Consider the following 21780-nt stretch of genomic DNA (forward strand, 5'->3'; position numbering starts at 1 on the left):
TGGTAATTGTTGAAAGAACAGATTGCAAAACTGACCTTAAAAGAGATATATACACTAAAAGCTGAGATTATTTTGTTGAGAATGCCTGTAGAAAAGATAAATGCTACAACTGCATAATTAGCCACACACCTTCTAGTTCCTGCAAGAGATGCATTGGCATCCAAATGGAAAACAAATATAGGGTTGGATTTTATTGACTGGTTAGACAAGATGTTAGAATGCTTGGCTATAGAAAAGATAATTTTGGACAAAAAATTATAAAAGTAACAAATGTAGTTTCCTTTTCATTCTGCACTACCCGGTGCGCACACATGTACGCCTGATTTTATAACATGCGCATGCCTGCACCTTGCACGCGCCAAGTCCGCTCTGAGCCCCGCTGCCTTCCCCCCGTTCCCTACCCCCTACCCCACCTTCCCTTCCCTTCCCCTACCTCCCCCACCCTTTCCCCCCTACCTTTTCTTTCTTTGTTCTTTTATTTCAAAACTTACTTCAGGCCTGGGGCTGAAGTAAGTTGCTCGCGTTAGCCGACTGCCGGCACGCGATTTCTGACATAGCGGCAAATGGCCACTATGTCAGAGGCCTATGGCCCCGCCCATGCCCCACCCCTCCCAACCCCTTTTTGCATGCCCCGGGACTTACAGTCATCCCGAGGCTTTACGTGCGTCGCCGGGCCTTTTTAAAATAGGCCCGGCACGCGTAAGGCCGGTTACGCGTGTAAATCCTCTGGATTTACGCGCATAACCCTTTTAAAATCCAGCCCAATATGTTGGGCATCATTTATAAAATGGAACAATATTTAATTAAATTCAAGAGGTCTTTAAGCCTACAGCCACTAAACTGTGAAATTTTATTGTGTGAGGGGTCCTTCGGTAATGAACAAAACAAATAATGAATTTAGTTTTTCTGCTTTGGCTTATCCTCCCTGATCACCTTTTTTACCCTAAAGACCTCTAATGTACCAAATGACTCCCTCTTCATAACCTGACTGCTGGCAATAACTGCATAAAAGAAGGCTTCCTGACCTACATTAGTTATGATTTTGAAGGATAGAGCCCGCAAATCTCTTTTGGGAGTGGGGCACAATGAGTGCGGGTGGAAGGCTGCAGAGTCGGGAGGGAGGGAGGGAGGAAAGAAGGAAATGACGTGATGGCATCGGTGGAGGGGAGGGACCTCAGCGGAGGGAGGCACGGCGTTTGGTTGGCTGGGGCTGGGCCTTAAAGGGGGAAGCCATGCGGCGGCAACCCCCTCTTCACTGCCCAGCACCAGCTGAATCAGCGTTCCCACCCACCCTCCCATTACTACTGTACCATAGGGAACCCTTAGATACCTGTCGCAGCCCTTGGCGTTGCAGCGCGGTGACCAGCGCATTAGCTAAGCCTTTGCTTAGCAAAGTGAGCAGGTGAGCAGACAGACTATGAGCAGGCCAGCGGCCTAACAGGTTAGGACCCCAACCCTCAACACTTCAACGGCCTAGAGGGTGGGAGCGTGAAAGGGGGAATTGAGGGAATTCGACTGAAAACCCTGACTTCGATGGTCAGGTCTTACCACGGCTTCTATAGCCGGGGTACCAATGTTCGCCAGCGGCAGAGCTGGCTCATCGCTTGCTATTGGGGTGCTGGTCACCAGGAGTTAACCCTATATATATATTAGCCTTAGGTTAAGGAATGTGGTTGATTAGGTTCATTACGATGTTTTATGTATTAATGTGCAAACTTGCAGTGCTATGTTTGGGCTGCGGCCATTATGTGACCAACAATAAAAGCAACTCTAGAACTTAAGCGGCGTGATAGTGGATTATTATGGGCAGGTAAGGGTCACAGGGAGGGGTGGGGGTGGGTTAAATGGGTGCAGCCATTACTCACTGCCCACATTGTGACTGAGTTTCTTAACCTGCAATCAAGTACAATAACTTGCAGACTCTGGTACATCTTATCTATTGTCTTCTCTCTCTGATAATCCAAAGGCATGTATACTTGTATGTCATCAGGCCTTCAATCTGAGGTCCCTTATGATTTTGCCACAGGGAGTAGATAAATATTGCAAAGGACAGGACACAGAAGTGACCCTTGTGGGACTTTATAGAAAATGGGATAAATTTTTGCTAAGTAACAATAAAGCTAAACTACCAGCATAGTTTTGCTTTGTTTATTGGTGCAAACCCTGAAGATTAAAGTACTATTGCATCGACACAGACACTTTTGAGTAATGTATTTTATTCATCAAATTGTGTTATATGCCATTGTGTATGGCATTTCAACATCGTTGTTAGGAATATTATCTCATTATCACAAACTGATATTGAAATATATATCCAATATGAGTAAGGACCTTCATTTTCAGTATTTATTTTTCCCCAGCAATTTATCACTTTATTACAACATGGGGAACAAAAAATAGGAGAAATCAATGGAAATAAATGAAACATCATTTTACAGGTAAATATTATTTTTGTTCTTCTTGTGATAAACACTGAGAAACACTGAGAAATTCCAAGAAAAATAAAATAAAAACTGAAAATGAATGTCCCTAAATATGAGCTATTTCTGGTATTTACTAAAACCTTGAGAATATGTTTATTCTATTGTCCCCCTGGGCTCCTCACTGTAAACTATTCTCTAATCATTGAAGTCCTGCTCACCACCCAAGCAGAAATGAACCATTTATTGGGTTGGGCAATTTAAACCTATAGATAAATGAGAGACCCCGCTCTACTTCATGTTAAGTTTTCCTAATAGCAGTATGCTCTTGGCTGGGAACAACTGGTCTACGGGCCTATCCATCACCATGAAAACATGTTAGATTTAGTTTTTCTGAATGAACATTTCTTTTTCTAATATCCACTTGCCATTCTATACCGAGGTGCCCTGGAATGCCCACTACCTAGTTACACTAAAATTCATTTATCCTTTAACCCAAAAGATTGTTGACTCATGTTTCCAGTATGTTAAGCATGGCTATATTGACACTGACTACCATGTCTTGCCTCTTTCTCAACATATCCTATTAATGATACTGTGACAATCTGGTATGACTCACTATACAATGAAGTTGATGACTTGATGCCATTATTTATTTATTTTTATTTGTAAGCTTTTATATACCAAAGTTTGGTACTGGCCTTCACTCTGGTTTACAGACAAAAAAAAGTTTTACAGTGTTAAATAACAATTGTGGTATATAACATTGAAAGGTCGTAACATAAACATTATAGGTTTGTACATTTACAGAGGTAACTTTAGTATAACTATAAACAGTGATTATGTTGTGTTGATGACACTTTTACATTTTCATGAGTATAAGTATAATGTAGTTGTTATGCCATCTGAGTGAGATAAAAAAATTTAAAAATTTAAAAAATTGATGCTATTAAAAAAAAAATAAATCTCTAGGGAAAACAATAGAGCCCCTTGATTCTCCCATGAACTCAAAAAATATGAAATCTTGCCTTGAGCATCAGGGACACAAGACCCATTCTAAGAGAGATCTTGTACATTACAACCATGTTCTCACAGTTACAAACATAGAAACATAGCAGGACCCATCAACTGGAACTCTATGCCTACTGACCTACGTATTGAACCCTGCACACACAAATTTAAAAAAAATTGAAAACTTGGCTTTTCAAGCCCATAATACCTACCATTACCCCCAGCCACCTACGCTCTACTTTAAAGTTAAAAACTGTTCTCTGAACATGCCTTGTCACCAAGCCTTACTCCTTTACACATATTTCATTTCAACAGCCGTCTACTCGCTAGTTTTAATGATATATACTGCACTTTAAGCATGCCTGTTAACAAATATTTTAACCAAATATTGTATATAGTGTACAATATATATAGCGAAATGTATCCCAACTACCCACGAATATAACTTATCATCCGTTTTATCTGTTGCACGGCGCATGGCGTGCGTGGGTGTTTTTCTTCGCCACCATTTGCAATTGGACGCCATTTCGGTGTATTCAGAGCCAAAAACCAGCCCTTTCCTGTGAGTCATCAGTGACTTACAGGAAAGGGTCGGACAGGTTGGCATGGATACTGGAATGCAGCGTATCAGCGATAACATTTTGTGAATGCAGTGCTCGATGACGATTTTCCTGATGACCCAGCACTATATTTATTTATTTATTTATTTATTTAACAGCTTTTTTATACCGACATTAAAATACACATCATATCGGTTTACATTTTAACAAAAGGAGGAAATTACAATAAACAGGGGAGGGGACAACAGGATAACTGATAGAATAGTAATCGGCGTGCCACACACTTTTTTTGCAGGGGTGGTGTGGAGAGGTGGTCTCTGTGGAAGCAGGCTGCACTCAGAGCTAGTCTGAGTTCAGAAATCTCTACTGAATTGCTAGCTAGGCTAGTTAGTAAGGAAAAAAAGCTATTTATTCTTTATTTGGCTGCAGTGCCTGTACCAGCTAGCCCTGTTTGTTTTTTAAGCAGTTTATTTAGGTGATCTGAGATGGTCTCTCTGTGCCAGGGAGAAAAGCTGCTAGCAGTGCCATTTTTTTTTTATTCACCCTCTGTGCTAGACTGCAAGCAAGCACCATTTGGGTGTTGTGGCTGAGAGAGATATCTTCAATTTTGCTAGAATTTCCACTGGAAAATATATTTCATCAATTTTCCTGCTGTGCCAACAATTCCAGCTTTTTAAAACTGAGTTTGTTTAATTCAACTCACTCAGTCTCTCTGTGCATTGGGCTTCAGTGGGCTGGCAGTTTAGCAGACTGAAATGTATTATTGGGACAGTCTGTGCAGTGAAATCCCCAGTCTGCCTCTTTTGTGCTTACAAGCAAGCTGTGTGTGTGTGTACACCACACATGTTACATTGGTGCATAGCAAGGCACTGTGACAGTGGGCAGTGGGTATTTAACAGACTGAACTTTATTATTGGGACAGTCTGTGCAGTGGCACTGATAACCCCTGTTACATGGTAAGGGCAAAGGGCCATCAGCGCCATTTTGATTAGTGGCAGCTGGTGGCCCGAGTGGGGAAGATCGCTCCCAGGACGCCGCTAGACCACTAGGGACTTTCGGTAAGTCTTGGGGGGGGGGGGGAGGGGTTGGGCAAGTCTTGGGGGGTCGGGAGGGTGGGGTTTGCAATTAATTAAATTTGAAGTGTTGGGTTGGGTTTTTTTTTTATGTGCCCTTTCTTCCCTTCCCAAAAACGATAAGAAAACCACACAAAATTTTGTGTGGTTTTCTTATCATTTTGTTGCCCCCCCGAAATGTGACGAAATAGGAAATATCGCCTCTATTTCCTATTTTGTCGCAAACTGAATGCACATCCCTATTGAATATCCCTGATTGGCCACTGATGGAAACAGGATATTGGGCTTGAAGGACCCTTTATCTGACCCAGTATGGCATTTCTTATGCTCTTATGTCATTAAATTATCCTGCTAATGGTAGCTGGATATTTTTAAACATAACCGGATATTCTTTTGAATACAATCAGTTATATATAAAGTTATTTGGCTACTGTTAGCCAGATAACTTTACACACAGCCAGCTATATTCAAAAGAATATAGCCGGTTAAGTAGCAATCCAAAGTAAAAAAAAAAGATTGTGGGCTTACAGGCCCTAACCAGACCCCTTCCTACATCCCACGTATGATCCCAGTAGGGCCAAACCTGCATTCCCTTCTACAAATTGTCCGAATCTTAATTTAAAAAAGAAATAGCCAGGTTTCGGTGCTTCATCCCCTTCCCTATCCCCTGCTCTCAGTTCCCATTTTTAAAAAAATATGTTTCTCTCTAGGCCGCCCTCCAGACCCCCTCTCCATAACCCACCTCAACCCTATCCCTTCCCTCCACTGTACCTTAAACTGAAGTTTTAATGTGGCCTGGATCGTGGCAGCAGCCTACCATGATCAGAGCACAGTGCCTGTGCCTCTGCATTGCTAGGCAGCTACATAAAGCCAGATATCTCAGTCCCTCCCCGGAATACCCCTTTTCTATCTGGCCTCTATGAAATAAAAATAAAATGAATGGAAGCTAAAAATAAAGCAAAAGAAAACAAAATGAAATTTTTTGCCATGCAGAATCCTATTTCTAAATATCCATCCAAAGTTATGATTGTTTAGTTTATCAGCCCTAAATGTACATATTTCTTTTGATCAATTCTAGTTGTTACATGTTGATGCCCCACTTGACTGCTTATAAACAAGCTCCCTATTACAAGCCTCTTATGTTTCAAGATGAAACTTTATCAGTAAGTGATCGCATTCATTACATCTGTCCAACAGATGCTATGCAATACTTAGCCAATTCTGCTTTATTATAAAACACTCTAGTAAAATAACCCCAAGATCAGTATGGGATTGGCCAATAAGTTAATCATATATTTAAACTTTGACCTTTTATTTCCTTAATTATAGAAATGAAATCTTTGTATAATAACCAAAGCAAAGGAATTGGATAGGAAATAAATTCCCCATTGGAACAAATATTGGGGCAGATTTTAAAACATACGCGCGCAGCATACATTTGTGCGCGCAACCCAGCGCGCACAAATGTATGCCCGATATTATAACATGCGCACGCAGCCGCGCGCATGTTATAAAATCAGGGGTCAGCACGCACAGGGGGTGCACAATTGTGCACCTTGTGCGCGCTGAGCTGTGCCGCCTTCCTCAGTTCCCACCCAGGCCGTTCCGAAATCGGAGCGGCCTCGGAGGGAACTTCCCTACCCCCCACCCCACCTTCCCTTCCCTTCTCCTAACTCTCCCACCCCCAGCCCTAAGCTAACCCCCCCCCCTAAAAAATGTATCTTACCTAGTTAAGCCTGCCTTGGGCAGGCGCAAGTTGCGCGTGCCGGCCAATGGCTGATCCGCGATCCCGGGTACAGCAGCAAATGGCCGCTGTACCTGGAGGTTCCAGTCCCGCCCCTGCCCCACTCATGCACTGCCCCTTTTTTCAAGCCCCAGGACTTACATGTGTCCCGGGCCTTTACGCGCACCACCGGCCCTTTTGAAAATAGGCCTGGCGCGCGTAACCCCCTACATGCGTAAATCCTCCTGGCACAGCATTTGTGACTTGCCTGAACACCTTCTTGAAGCCAGGTCTCCTGGGTTGGAATGTAAGGTACAGCCACCTTGTCACCAAATTGACTTTCTTGGTCGTTAAGCTTAGTAAGTCTTGGGAATATGGTGCTTTCATGCTGGCGCAATTTTGAGTCAGGCTGTATTATATTATTTGCAAACATAATGTAAACATGTACTGTAAATAACCTATTATAGGAACATAAGCACAGTACATAAATGCAGAATTCTGTAACATGGCAGACATACTGGGAAGGATGATAAAACTGAAAGAGGACTTGGAAAAAATGGAACAATGGGGAAAGGTTTGGTAACTGTGCTTCAATATAAAAACCGTAAGATCATGCATATGGGATGCAAAAACCTTTTAGTCACTTATCAAATTAAAAATTAAAAAATAAAAGAACTGTCAACTGTTCAACAGGAAAGAGCAGACAGGAAAGCAAAAGAAAATCTAATATCATACTTTGGTACAAAAGCAGTGTTATCAGCAGGAACAAGGAGGTATTATTTTCCTTTTATAGGTAACTAACGAGATATCATCTTGAGTACTGTGTTTATTTCTGGAGGCCATATCTTTGTATGAACATTGAGAGTAAGAAAGAAGGTCAGAGAAGGGCTACCAAAATGGTACATCACCTTTAACACTAACCCTAGATATTTAAGGCTCTCAAAATGTGCTTGCTGGAGAAAAGAAAGGAAAGGAGGAATATGATTTTAAAAAATTTAAATATTTAGCAGCTTTCAAAAAAGTACAAGATTACAATTCTCAATAGAAAAATAAATTCAGGAACAAGGAGTAAGGATAGAGAGTGGGACATTCAAAACAAATATGGGAAATACTTCTTTACTGAAAAGGTGGTTATATACCTGGAATAATCTGCCAGTAAAGGTGGTGGAAGCCAAAATGGAATTAAAACTTGCTTGGGAGTTGGGACAACTATAAAAGGAAGTAGTAATAACAGAATAACAGGTTTGAGAGGTGGGAAAATGGGGGGAGAAATGTCTGGCTGTTAGCTTAATTATAATATACCTGTATGCTTATCTATCTAGAATAGTAGAGGATCAAAAAGTAGAGATATTAAAAATGACTTGAATAAGGAGTGATATTCTGACGATGTTCAAGATTATATAACTGAAAACTGGAATGTATCCTTCACTATAGCAATGTAGATAGGAGAAACTTAGCAGACTAGGTAGGACAACTGGCCCTTATCTCCCTACCTCTACTATAATGTAAACTTTAAAACTACATTTGAAATGTTTTTCTGATTTTTTAAAATTATTGTGATATAAAATCAGCAGTCTGTAGCCAGGTTTTCTTGCTCTTGGGTTTCTGCCTCCACCCTCACCACCATACTGCTGATTGAGGTTTCCTGTGATAGAGACATTCTTACTTTAGATGCATGTTCATTATATCCACGTTAAATCTATTTTTCTATTTCCTTGCTTGTGGGTATTGAACTAGGAATCCTGATTCCCCTCACTGCAGGAAATGACCTCAGGAATAAGAGCAGGTCCAGGACACAACTGACCTTCATAATTTGCTATAAACTACAATTGCTTTCTGAATGAATCATCAAATCAGTCATATGAATTATTTTAACTGCAATCATATTTCTCATGCATAAGAGATTATACCTCCTACCATCATATGCTTTGGGAGAAATATCTCTGGATTGCACCTTGGGAGCTATGGCTCTCTTGCCATAGGCATGGTTTTCATAATTATTATAGTCAAAAGTAGTCTTTGAGTATTTCTCCAGTTCCTTGGCTAGATTGGAGCGAGGCGTTGTAGTAGACACATTGTTTCTGTATCCATATTGCGGGATCTCCAATTGCTTAACAAAACACATAGGCCTAGAAATGAAAGATACATGCAGTTAATTAAGTTTATTGTGTATTGACATTCTTTTTGATATATAATACATACAGAGAAACTTGTCATTTCTGACAGAGTAGAATCACTTTGTCTTCTGTGACACAGAAGAGATTTCTTTGTTAATGAGTACACCCACAGTTCTTGAGTTGGCTTGCCAAATAAATAATATTTATTATATCCATAAATGCATACACTGCTGTATAAGATCTATATTCTGTTGTAGTGGAAATAAACTCTTTGGTAAGCATAACATAATTATTTTGAAATCAGATGTATTTTGTTACTGTGGCATTTTACAAATTTAAAGAAAAATTATTAAGCATAATAATGCAACTTCATTTTGGAAAACTGAAAGGGGTACAAGAAAATAGATAATCCAGATAATGTGTAGTACCTGCTAGGTGTCAAGAAAAAAGTTAGAGACAAATCTGGCAACTATAGACATGTAAAACATTCGGATATGTTTTGACCTTTTGTGATATGCTGTAATATGAGAAAATAGGATGCAATATATTTTATCACAGCCCTAATGGAACTGACATTATTATTATGTACTGTCATTATCATTTTAAACAGAATCTGTTAGGGATGTGCATTTGTTTGAAACAAATGGGTAAAGCATAATAGCATAATGAATGTGCCCATACTGGTTCATTCATGCCCCCCCCCCTAAAAGAATGAATGGACAGGTCCCATGAATGAAACAAATATTCTTCAGACAATTTGTTTATGTTTCTCATTTATTTCAATGGCTTTGTACTGCTGAGAAAATAATGGTAACCATAGCAACCAGCTCTTGCATGTGTTACCTCACTTCCTTATCAGAAACTTGTCAGAGCTAAGGCAGGATAAGTTAGGAAGGAGACTAACCAGAGGACAAATCACATTTCAGCATCCTTTTACCTAGCCTATAGTTGCTATTAGGGATGTGCATTTGTTTTGGATGAATTAGGCAACAAAAAATGTGTTTTTTGAGTTAGGGCACACTAATGGGAATTAGTGCACGCTAACTCCCGGTAGTGTGTGCTAACGTTTACATGTTAGCACGCACTAACAGGGAGTTAGTGCACTCTAACAGGAGTTAGTGCGCACCAACCCCGTTAGTGCGCACTAACCAGACATTTTGGGTCCCCTGAAAAAAAAAAAGCCTGAACCATGGGAAAACCAAAATTTCCATGGTGGGACACAAATGAAGCCCAAACCGAATGGTTCGGGCATGCACATCTCTAGTTGCTATCTGAATTGACTAATGCTGATGTCAATGTAAAGCATGAACACTGCAAGAAGCAATCTGTATTTACACTCTAGCTCTTTGCAGAGGACATGCTAAAAGAAGCTCTCTGAGAATTTTTAAAAAGCTTAACTTTTGGATTTGCACTGATAAAGTGCTACTTCTAATGTTATTTGTGCTGCAATGGTTTCATTCATTATGCCAGGAAGAAAGACAATACACTACTGCTGAATTTGATTTTTGTCTTCACTGAGAGAGGGTCAGGGTGGGAGACAGTATGGAAATTACATTTGTGGCAGTGCTAGTAATTGTTTTGTCACTGGATACTAAAGTAAACACAGCACACTCAGAGACTGATGAGAAGATTCTTTCCAGGTTGCTAATCTTTTTTGTCTGTTAGTGTTTGATAGTTTCTATGTGTGTGGAATCAGTCAGCATGAATACACACAGTACATTACAGCACACATAAACTTTACATGTGTCTGCGTATGTGTGACACAATTCTCATTTCAGTGAGTGGTACTGTGAGTAGGGGTATAGTTACAGTATCAATAAAATTCTCAGTAGGCAGTACATTTCTTCAAATTCTATCATGTTAAGAAAAGAGAAGGGAGGGGATCATGTCTGGATTGGCAGCTTTGGCAGAGTCAGCAATAAAAAAGGCAGACCAGCACCTAAATTAAAGAGGGACTTTTTTTTAGGTCAAAAATGGTAGGAGAGGAATGCAGCTCAATGCAGAAGAAATTGAAATTGGAGAGCATATCTCACCGCTGCTTGTTCTTCTTTCTCTTATTTTAGAGCAGAGGGAAAAAACAGGAGTAATCCAAGACTGGCATTAGCAAGGAAAGTGTACCAGAAGTGCAATGCTCAAAGCTAGTAGCATGCTCCTTTTTGGTTCCTGCCTATGAGGTAATGAAGGCAGTATTTGCATCAACTGATTCAGAGGAAGAATCTTGTCTGGGATTTTCTGAATCAGAAGATATTGAAGAGCTAGTAGCTGAACAGAATTTGGGAAGTTTAGTCAGTAGTCTCTTAGCCTCTAGTTCAGTGAAAGGGGAGAGAGATGATACTGATGATGTTGAGGTCAACCCTCAGAAAGAATAGGAAGTACATGTAGAGAGAATGAGCAAAGCCCTTGGCAATTTTCTTCAAGGTCCACCCTCTACCTCAAGAACCACCCTCTACCTCAATTCCCAGTCCATTAACTGCTATTAATCAAGTCTACTTAGGGAATAGCCACTGCTATTAATTGCATCAGTAGCATGGGATCTTCTTGGTGTTTGGGAAATTGCCAGGTTCTTGTGGCCTGGTTTGGCCTCTGTTGGAAACAGGATGCTGGGCTTGATGGTCTGCCCAGCATGGAAATGTCTTATGTTCTTAATATCAGCTCCCACAGATGTAGAGATGGGATCATGGAAGAAATATCTGATCTGAAGGCTATTTAAAGTGAAGGAGGACCCATGTTTTGCTCAGTGTATTCACTGCAGGAAGGATATCAATTGAGAGAAGAAAGTGGGGCATCTGACAAACACTGGTATGCAACAGGGACCTGGCATCAGGGGAGGGTGGCAGTACTAACCTGGGCACCCATTCTGCCATAAGTAAAAGCCAGAGAAAGAGGTTGAAAAAAGAAATACATTTAACCCAATATGATCCCACATCACCTTACACCAATCAGGTGGCATCTGAAGTGGCAACACTTCATAGAGGAAATTTGATGGTGTTCCATAGCACTGTCCCATGTCAAGAGCTAGGCAGTATCTAAAATAGTAATGAGGAACATCTGAGAAATGATTTTCCTTGATGACTAGTTCCTGAAGGTGTTAGAGAACATGGGTTTTTAGCGACTGCTGCATGTGTTAGACGTCAGTTTAAAAATACCATCCAGGATTAAATTTAGTAGCAAGATCATCCCTACAACCATTTCCATAGTCAAATGCAAGTGCAACTGGATAAGGCAAAAAGGAATATAGTGCATTTCATTATCAATATCTGGACCAGCATGAATGCTATGTATGCTTTCCTTTTCCCAATGGCACACTGGTGGGACCTGGCTGAGGTGGGAATAGAGCCTCAGGGTGCAAGTGGGCTTTGCACCCTGAGGCTCTATTCCCACCTATTTACCAGGTATAACTAATGTTTTCCACATTAGTTATACCTGGTAAAAAAAAAAAAAAAAGGTGCTGGGTGCTGCGGTCCCAGTGGTGATAGGAATCAATTCATGAAAAATGAAAGAGAGGTGCAGGAAAATGGCAGGTCATTTCCATAGAAATGTGAAGGCAGGACAACTTTTCCTGGAGAAGCAGGAAGAACTGGGGATGCCTCACATGTTTTTGATTCAAGATGATGGCACCCACTAGAATTTGACCTATATTATGGCACAGATGTTGATAGAGCAGCAGACATCCCTTCAAAACCTGGTGTGCATTGTCCCTTGGGCAACATGATTGGGTAATGAGGAAACAGCTGATACAAATTCTGAAAATCCTCTAGGATGCCACGAAGGATCTACGTTCCAGGAACACCTCCTGGGGTCTTCCCTATAGTAAATATTCTGGAAGAAAAGTTAGAGGGCATCTGTAAGCAAGATGAAATGAAAGCAGAGTTGTTGCAGTTTCTGGACTCCTTGCAACAGCAGGTGAAAGGGAGACTGACATCTCCCAGAGAAAACAATACAAACACGCTTCCTAAATGTGTGATCCATGGGTGAAGGGAGTTTCACCATCCAGTCCTAGTGTATCACATTCCTGAAGGAGATACAGATAGCTAGGGTGTTTGAACCTGAGCACCAGAGACTGAGGAACAGTGGGGATGTAGCACACGAAAGAGCAGCCACCTCAGAGAGTAGTATGAGAGGAACAGTTCCCTGTCAGCTAGCACTTCCTCTCCCACCTCAATATGCCAAAGTCTTCAGAGTGTATGGTTTGATATCACAAATAGGATACAGAGAAGTCACAAATATGGACTTTAGTAAAATAGAGACATACCTAGAGGAAGAACTGGGAGAAAATGGGTGAGGTGGAACAAGAGTGGGCCAAATTAAAAGGAGCAATTACAAATGCAACAAATCTATATTTTAGAAAAGTCAATAAAAGTAAGAGGAAAAAATAAACCAATCTAGTTCTCAAAACAGATAGCTGAAAAAATAAAGGCAAAAAGAACTGTATTCAAGAAATATTAAGGATCCCAAAAGGAGGCACACAGGGAGACAAAGAAAGAAATAAAGAAAGCAAATGGTCAAGTGGAAGAAAGGTGTTGCTCATCCTGTCCACGCTAGGCCTGTGCCTGGGCCTTCTCACCTTGCTCCTGCGCTGTCGGGCCCCGGGCCGTCCTCTCCCGCTGCCGTTGCAAGTGCCTCCCTTCTGTGGCGCTCTGTGGCGGTGTCTCCCAGGCCCTCCACATCTGGCCTAGCTCCACGCCGGGGCATGGCGTCCTCTCCGGCGCTGGTCCCGCCCCTAGCTGCGCGTGCATGGACCCACCCGGCCCTTTAAACGGCCAAGGGTGGGAACCAGCTCCGCGGCTCAGCCCAATGACGTCACGTAAACCTCATATAAAAGCAAGGCCCTGTCCCCCAGGACCTTGCCTTGGCATTCAGGTCAACACCCTGGTATTATTTGTTTGCCTACTCCATGTTCCAGAATTCTTTGTTCCAGTGTCTCCTTGTTCCAGCGTCTCCTTGTTCCAGCATCTCCTCGTTCCAGCGTCTTCCTGTTCCTGAGTCTCCGTGTGTTCCTGCATCCTTTCCAGGTAGTACCCCTTCGGATTGACCTCTGGTACTGACCCCTGCCTGCCTGACCTTTCTCTTGCCTGTCACCTTGAACTGACCTCTGCCTGCCTGACCATTCTCCTGTCTGCTGCCTGGAACTGACCCTCGCTTTCCTTGACTACGCTCGTCTGACCTTGGTATTGACCCCTGCTTTGGCTGACTACTCTGGCTCTGACCCTTGCGCTTCACTCGGACACTCTCTTCTGGCCTACTGTGACTACCAGACCAGCCTGCAGGGAATCCACTCGCGGCTTCCACCTGACTAGACCCGCAGGCACTACCTGTCTCGCCCGCAGAACCTTCCTGAACTGTGACCTCCCTGAGGTCTCTGGAGCTTCCAGTTCAGGTCTAGACCATCCTCTCTGCATTAGCCACTCACCCTTGCTTGTGGTGGACACACCTCTCCGCTACCTCTCCGTGAGACCATCTGAGGCCCACCTAAGTCCAGGCGGTCCGGGTACCTAAGGGCTCAACCTGCAGAAATCCCAGACTGTTATTGGTGAAGCTCCAGTTAGCCTCTGTCTTCTCATGTGCTCCGCCTCCTGGTGGCAGGCGCTCTCTGGGTCCACCCAGAGGGCCGTACCAATCCTGCACCAGGCCAAGGGTCCACCTCCAGCACAACAAAAGGATTGCCAAAGAGAGAAAGCAAGATGACAAAACATTTTTCAGATACATCAGAGAAAGAAGGGAAACCTGAAGTGGTACAATGAAAATGAAAGGTGACAAGAAGCAATGTGTGGAGATAGATGAAGAAGTGGTGGAAATAGTAAACAAATACTTCAATTCAGTGTTCACTAAAGAAGACATGGAGAAGGACCGTTGCTAGTTGACAAGACCATAGATGGGGATGGGGGTAGAGGAAACTCAGTTTATAGAAAATAATTTTTGGCAAGAGCTAAGCAAAGTGGACAAGACCATGGGAGCCAGCTAAGGTGCATCCCAGGATACTGAAGGAACTCAGAGATGTTCTGGCAGTTCCACTGAAGGCATTTTCAGTAGATCCCTGGAAATGTGAGTGGTGGTACAGGATTGGAGAAGAACAGTGGTGGTTCCGTTTCACAAGAGTTGTAGCAGAAATGAGGCTGGAAACTACAGTCCAGTTAGCCTCACCTCAGTGGTGGAAAAATGAATCATTTCCTGAAGGAAAGGATAGTGAAGTATCTACAATCAGATTGGTTGCTGGCCCCAAGGCAGCATGGATTCTCTAGAGGAAGGTCCTGTCAGACAAATATGAATGATTTTTTTTGATTGGGTGACTAGAGAATTGGATTAAGATGTGATCTACTTGGATTTCAGCATAGCTATTGATACGGTCTCACATTTGAGGCTTGATAATAAAATTGGAAGCTTGGGAGTGAGTGCAAAGGTGCTGGCATGGATTGAAAGCTGGTTGACTGATAGGAAACAGTGTGTAATGGTAAATGGAATCTACTCTGAGAAGAGAACCATGTTAAGTAGAGTGCCACAGAGATCGGTTTTGGGGCCGGTTCTGTTTAATATCTTTGTGAGCAATTTTTCAGAAGTGATAAAAGGTAAAGTTTATCTATGTGTAGATGATACTAAGATCTGCAATAGGGTGGACATGCCTGAAGGTATAGAGAGAATGAAAAGTGATTTAAGAAAGCTTGAACAGTGGTCGAAGATTTGGAAGCTGGGATTCAATACCATGAAGTGCAGAGTCTTGCATCTGGGATACAGTAATCCAAAAGAGATGTATGCGATGGGGGCTGAAAGACTAATTTGCATGGACTGGGAGCGGGACCTTGGGGTAATAGTTTCTAGTGATCTGAAGATGACAAAGCAATGTGACAAGGAGGTATCTAAAGCCAGAAGAATACTGGATTGAATAGAGAAAGGGATAATCAGTAAGAAAAAGGAAGTGATAATGCCCTAGTACAGGTTATTGCTGAGGCCTCATCTGGAGTACTGTATTCAATTCTGGAGGCTGAATTTCATAAAGGATAGATGCAAAATGGAAGCGATGCAGAGAAGGGTGACAAAAATGGTATGGGGTCTCTATCAGAAGACTTATGAGGAGAGGCTGAAGGATCTAAATATGTATACCCTGGAAGACAGGAGGTGCAGGGAAGATATGATACAGATCTTCAGATACCTGAAAGGTTTTAATGATGCACAAACTTCAAACCTTTTCAGTTGGAAATAAAACAGTAGAACTAGGGGTCACAAAATGAAACTCCAGGGAGAATGACTCAGAACCAATATCAGGAAATATTTCTTAATGGAGAAGGTGGTAGATGCCTGGAATACCCTTCCGGAGGAGGTAGTGAAGATAAAAACAGTAAATAAATTTAAAAAGGCATGGGTTAATTACTGTGGATCTCTAAAAGCTTGAGGATGGAAATGAAGAAAAGAGTACATGGGGATTACCTGCATAGTGTGGCATTTACTACACTTAACAAAAGACATAGGGATTACTACCCTTAACCAATAAGCCTTGATGCGTTTGACTCAACTGCAACATCAATCTCTATTTTGATGGCAGAGGGGGAAAAAGAGGAATTACATTCAGATGACAACCAACTTGTGTCCCAACTTTTACAGTCTTGGGTATTGATACGCAGACATAATTTAAACAGAGCACAATTGCTGCTATGACCAAGTCCAAAAGGAAAGCACATCAAGCAGCATTTTCTGAATTTTCAAGAAGGTTCCTCATCCAGTAAGAATATAAGAGATATATTTTATAAGCGTTACACACACAAAAATGCTCACATATCTGTATATGTGGGCCGTGCGTGAGCAATGTGGAATTTTTAAAAAACGCAAAGTAGGCACATATATACCTGTGCACACGTCAAAAATAAGGAGGTAGAAAAGGGGTGGGGCATGGGCAGGGCATGGGTATTCCAGGGTGGGGACAAGATTTATGCACGTAATTCGGTATTTTAAAAAGTCTGACTGTGTCGCATGTTGGCTTGTTATCCGTGTAATTTTACTGCTGCTCCTGATTAGGATCAAGTCTGTAGATATCAAGTTTTAGAGTTTATAGCATAGGATAAGGCATCTGGGTCAAGTTGGGGACATGCAGGATGAAGAACCAGAGGGATCTTTAAGTCCTCAATATGAACTGGGCAAACCGGTTGGTTAACTGGAAAAACTATTTTTTCTCTTGCGTGAATATGTTTTAAAATCTGCCTATATACACGCGTAAAAGCTGGCAAAGACCCAGGAAACATACATGAGGTATGTTTTCTCAAGCAGTCTCTTAAGATTATGTGCACACTTACACATGAGAAGTGTATTTTAAAATGTAGACATGCAAATGTGTGCACGATTTAACCTTGCAGCATATCTCCGTTCACGCGCTGATGCATGTATATATGGGCACTTGCGCAATCATTTTAAAATTTGTCTGTAAGAACACAAGTTGCCATACTGGATCAGTCTGAGGGTCCATCAAGCCCTGCATCATGTTTTCCAATAGTGGCCAATCCAGAATACAAGCACCAGGGAAGTAACCAAACATTAAATAGATCCCATAGTACTAGTGCTGATAATAAGCAATGGCTATTCCCTAACAGGTCAATTTTAAAAGCTTTGCTAATGCAAAAATGCCCATATATGTGTGCATGTGGGCTGCACACAAGCAAAGCGGATTTTGAAAAGCCACAAAATAAGCCACACATGCGCACGTGAGGAATAAGGGAGCGGAAAAGGGTGGGGCATGGGAGTTACAGGGTGGGGCTAAGACTTTCACGCGTAATTCCAATTTTTAAAACCAGAGACCGTGACACATATCGACTTGTTATCTGTGTAACTTTACTGCTGCTCTAGATGAGGAGCAAGTCTGTAGATCTCAAGCTTTAGGGCTTCAGGACAGGTGAGAGGTCTGGGTCAACTGAGGGGCATACAGGATGAAGAACCAAGGGGTCTGGAAGACCCTGATATTAACTGGCCAAACTGGTGGACTAACTGGAAAAACTGGGTTGTCCCTTGCATGATCATGCTTTAAAATTTGCTGACATACATGTGCAAAAGCTGACATGGTCCTATTGAAGGCACATGCACACTAACTGTGCTCGAATAACCACTTAAAATTAGGAGAATACTTATACGCGGTTGGTGGATTTTAAAACATATGCATGTAAGTACGTGCATGATTAAAAATTCTAGCATGTCCTTGCTCCTGCACTCGTACAAGGTATGCATGGGTGTATGCATGCTCATTTTAAAATTGACCTCATGTCAACTTGACTAATAGTAATTTATAGGGATGTGCATTTGTTTACAACGAAATAGGAAATAAAGATGATATTTCCTATTTTGTTGCATTTCGGGGGCCTGACAATACGAAAAGAAAACCCACAAAATTTTGTGGTTTTCCTATCATTTTTTTTTGGGGGGGGGGAAGAAAGGGCAAACTAAAAAAAAACAAACCCCAAACTGACCCCAACCCTTCAAATTAATTAATTATAAACCCCCACCCTCCCGACCCCTCCAAGACTTTCCAAAAGTCCCTGGTGGTCCAGCGGGGGTCCTGGGAGCAATCTCCCCCTCTCGGGCCTTCGGCTACCAGTAATCAAAATGGCGCCAGTGGCCCTTTGCCCTTACCATGTGACAGGGGCTACCGGTGCCATTGTTCAGCCCCTGTCACATGGTAGGAGCAATGGATGGCCCATGCCATTTTGATTACAGGAGGCCGACAGCCCGAGAGGGGGAGATCGCTCCTGGGACCTCCACTGGACCACCAGGGACTTCCAGTAAGTCTTGGGGGTGTCGGGAGGGTGGGGGGATTATAGGGATGTGCGAAGCAGATTTTCCTGAAATTTTGGGAAAATTTGTTTCGGGGTGGCCGAAACAAAATCGGCCTGAACCGCGGGAAAATGAAATTTCCCACAGCAGGCCGACAACGAAGGCCAAACTGAAAGGTTCAGCCGAATCACATCTCTAATAATTTATAGACTTCTCCTCTAAGAAGTTGTCCAAACATTTTTTAAATCAAGCTAAGCTAATTGCATTAACCACATCCTCTGGCAACAAATTCCAGAGCTTAATTATACATTGAGTGAAAAAATAATTTTCTCCAATATGTTTTAAATGTGTTACTTGCTAACTTAATGGAGTGCCACCTAGTCCTTCTATTATATGAAAAATAAAGAACCGATTCACATTTATTCTTCTAGTCCTCTCATGAATTTGTAGACCTCCATCTTATCCCCCCTCAGGCATGTCTTCTCCAAGCTGAACAACCCTAACCTATTTAGTCCTTCCTCATGGGGGATCAATCCATCCCCTTTATTATTTTGGTCACCCTTCTCTGTACCTTTTCCACTGCATCTATTTCTTTTTGAAATGCGGTGACCAGAATTGAACAATACTCAAGGTGCGGTTTCACCTTCGAGTGATAGAGGCATTATGACATACTCGGTTTTGTTCATCATCCCTTCCTAAAAATTTCAAAAATTCTCTTTGCTTTTTTGACTGCCACAGCACACTGAGCAAATGATTTGAATGTATTTTCCACTATGACACTCAGTTCATTTTCCTGGGTGGTAACTTCTAACAAGAAACCTAACATTCGGGCCGATTCAGTAAAGTCCACGGAAGAGCGGACGAACGCCGGCTCTCCCGGCGCACGCACAGGCCACTCACCTGTGCACGCGATTCAGTATTTAAATTAGGTCCGGCGGTAGAATCGGGCAAAAGGAGGCACTAGGGACACCTCCTTTTGCCCCGGAGCGGTGGCTGCCAGCGGGTTTGACAGCCGACGCTCAATTTTGCCGGTGTCGGTTCTCGAGCCTGCTGACAGCCACGGGCTCGGAAACCAGATGCCAGCAAAATTCAGCGTCCGGTTTTTGACCTGACATCCGCCGGCCGACTTCAAAATTTTTTTTTATTTTTTTTTTACCCTTCGGGACCTCCGACTTAATATCACCATAATATTAAGTCGGAGGGTGCACAGAAAAGCAGTTTTTACTGCTTTTCTGTGCACTTTCCCGGTGCCCGAAGAAATTAGCGCCTACCTTTGGGTAGGCGCTAATTTCTGAAAGTAAAATGTGCGGCTTGGCTGCACATTTTACTTACTGAATCGCGCGCGAATACCTAATAGGGCCATCAACATGCATTTGCATGTTGAGGGCGCAATTAGGTTCGGCGGGTTGGACGTGCGTTTTCTGCCCCTTACTGAATAAGGGGTAAGGGAAAACACGCCTCCAATGGCTGGTTAACAGTGCACTCCATCAGAGCGCACTGTACTGTATCGGCCCAAATGTGTAACTACAGCATGGGTTATTTTTCCCTATATGCATCATCTTGCACTTCTTAACATTATATTTCATATGCCGTTTGGACACTCAATTTTTCAGTCTTGCAAGGTCCTCCTGCAATTTATCACAATCCACATGTGATTTAATTACTCTGAATAATTTTTTGTCAACTGCAGTTTGATGACCTCACTCATCGTACTCCTTTACAGATCATTTATAAATATATTAAAAAGCACTGGTCCAAGAACAGATCCCTAAAGCACTTCACTGTTTAATTTTTCCCACTGAGAAAACTGGCCATTTAGTCCTTCTCTCTGTTTCTTGTCTTTTAACCAGTATGCAATCTGCAAAAGTGCATTGCCTCCTATCACAAGTCTTTTTAGTTTACTTAGAAGCCTCTCATGAGGGACTTTGTCAAATGCCTTCTGAAAATCCAAATTCACTACATCTACTGGTTCACCTTTATCCACATGTTTATTAACTCCTTCATAAAAATATAGCAAATTTGTGAGGCAAGACCTCCAATGGGTAAATCCATTTTGGTGTGACCATTAAACTATGTCTATCTGTATCATCTGTAATTTTGATCTTTAGAATAGTTTCCATGACTTTTCCCAGCACTGAATTCAGGCTCACCAGTCTATAGTTTCCTGGATCACCCCTGCCCTGTTTAAATATCAGGGTTTTTGGCCATCTTCCATCTTCAGGTACAATGAGCGATTTTAATAATAGGTTGAAAGTTACTACTAGTAATAGATCTGAAATTTCATTTTTTAGTTCTTTCAGAGTCCTGGAGTATATGTCATCTAGTCTGATTTTCTGCTTTTCAGTTTTTCAATCTGACCTACAACATCTTTCAGGTTCACTGTGATCACCCTTGAAAACCATCTCTCCCCAGCATCTTCATTTGTAAACACCAAAGCAAAGAATTCATTTAGGTCAGAGTTACCTTTCAGTTGTTTTAGACTTATTTTCGGCTTTTGATACCGTCGATCACAATATGGGGCAGATTTTTAAAAAGTACCTAATATCTACACCCCCCTCCCTTTATCATGAAAGTTACGCCTGCTTGTGTGCGCCGATTGGCTGCCGCCGCGCGATTCCCCGACCCGGGAGTGATTTCAGAGGCCTCGGCCACGCCCCTGAAACACCCCCAGGCCAACACCACGCCCCCTATATGCCCCCCCAGAACGCCCCGAACGTCATGCTGCCCCCTGACATGCCCCCGACACGCCCCCTAGCAAAGTCCCGGGACTTACACGCATCCCGGGGCTTGCGCGCACCGCCGAGCCTATGCAAAATAGGCTCGGCGCGTGCAGGGGGTTTTTGAAAGGGTTACGCGCATAACCCTTTTAAAATCTACCTCTTAATCTTTAAATTATAGCCTTATCTTCCCTAAGTGCCCCTTTAATTGACTCCCTCGTAGGCTTCTGCTTTGGATATATTTTAAAAAGTTTTTTTACAAGTTTTTGCCTTTTCAGACAGCTTCTTTTCAAATTCTCTCAACCTATCTTATCAATGTTTTATATTTAACTTGCCAATGCTTATGTTTTTTCCTATTTTCTTCAGATGGATCCTTCTTGCAGTTTTTGAAGGAAGATTTTTTGGGTAAAATAGA

The 21780-nt window shown here is 42.2% G+C and overlaps 1 protein-coding gene across 1 annotated transcript in view; it reads right to left on the reverse strand.

Moving 5' to 3' along the window:
- The window catches only part of MYT1L (myelin transcription factor 1 like), an 822727-nt gene that overhangs the window by 471768 nt on the left and 329179 nt on the right, over window positions 1-21780 (reverse strand). Inside the window, exon 10 of the mRNA XM_029597019.1 lies at window positions 8705-8916. Coding sequence (XP_029452879.1) covers window positions 8705-8916 — 212 coding nt within the window. The remainder of the gene's footprint in view (window positions 1-8704; window positions 8917-21780) is intronic.

This window comes from Rhinatrema bivittatum, chromosome 3, assembly GCF_901001135.1.
Source record: "Rhinatrema bivittatum chromosome 3, aRhiBiv1.1, whole genome shotgun sequence".
NCBI classification, from domain to species: Eukaryota; Metazoa; Chordata; class Amphibia; order Gymnophiona; family Rhinatrematidae; genus Rhinatrema; species Rhinatrema bivittatum.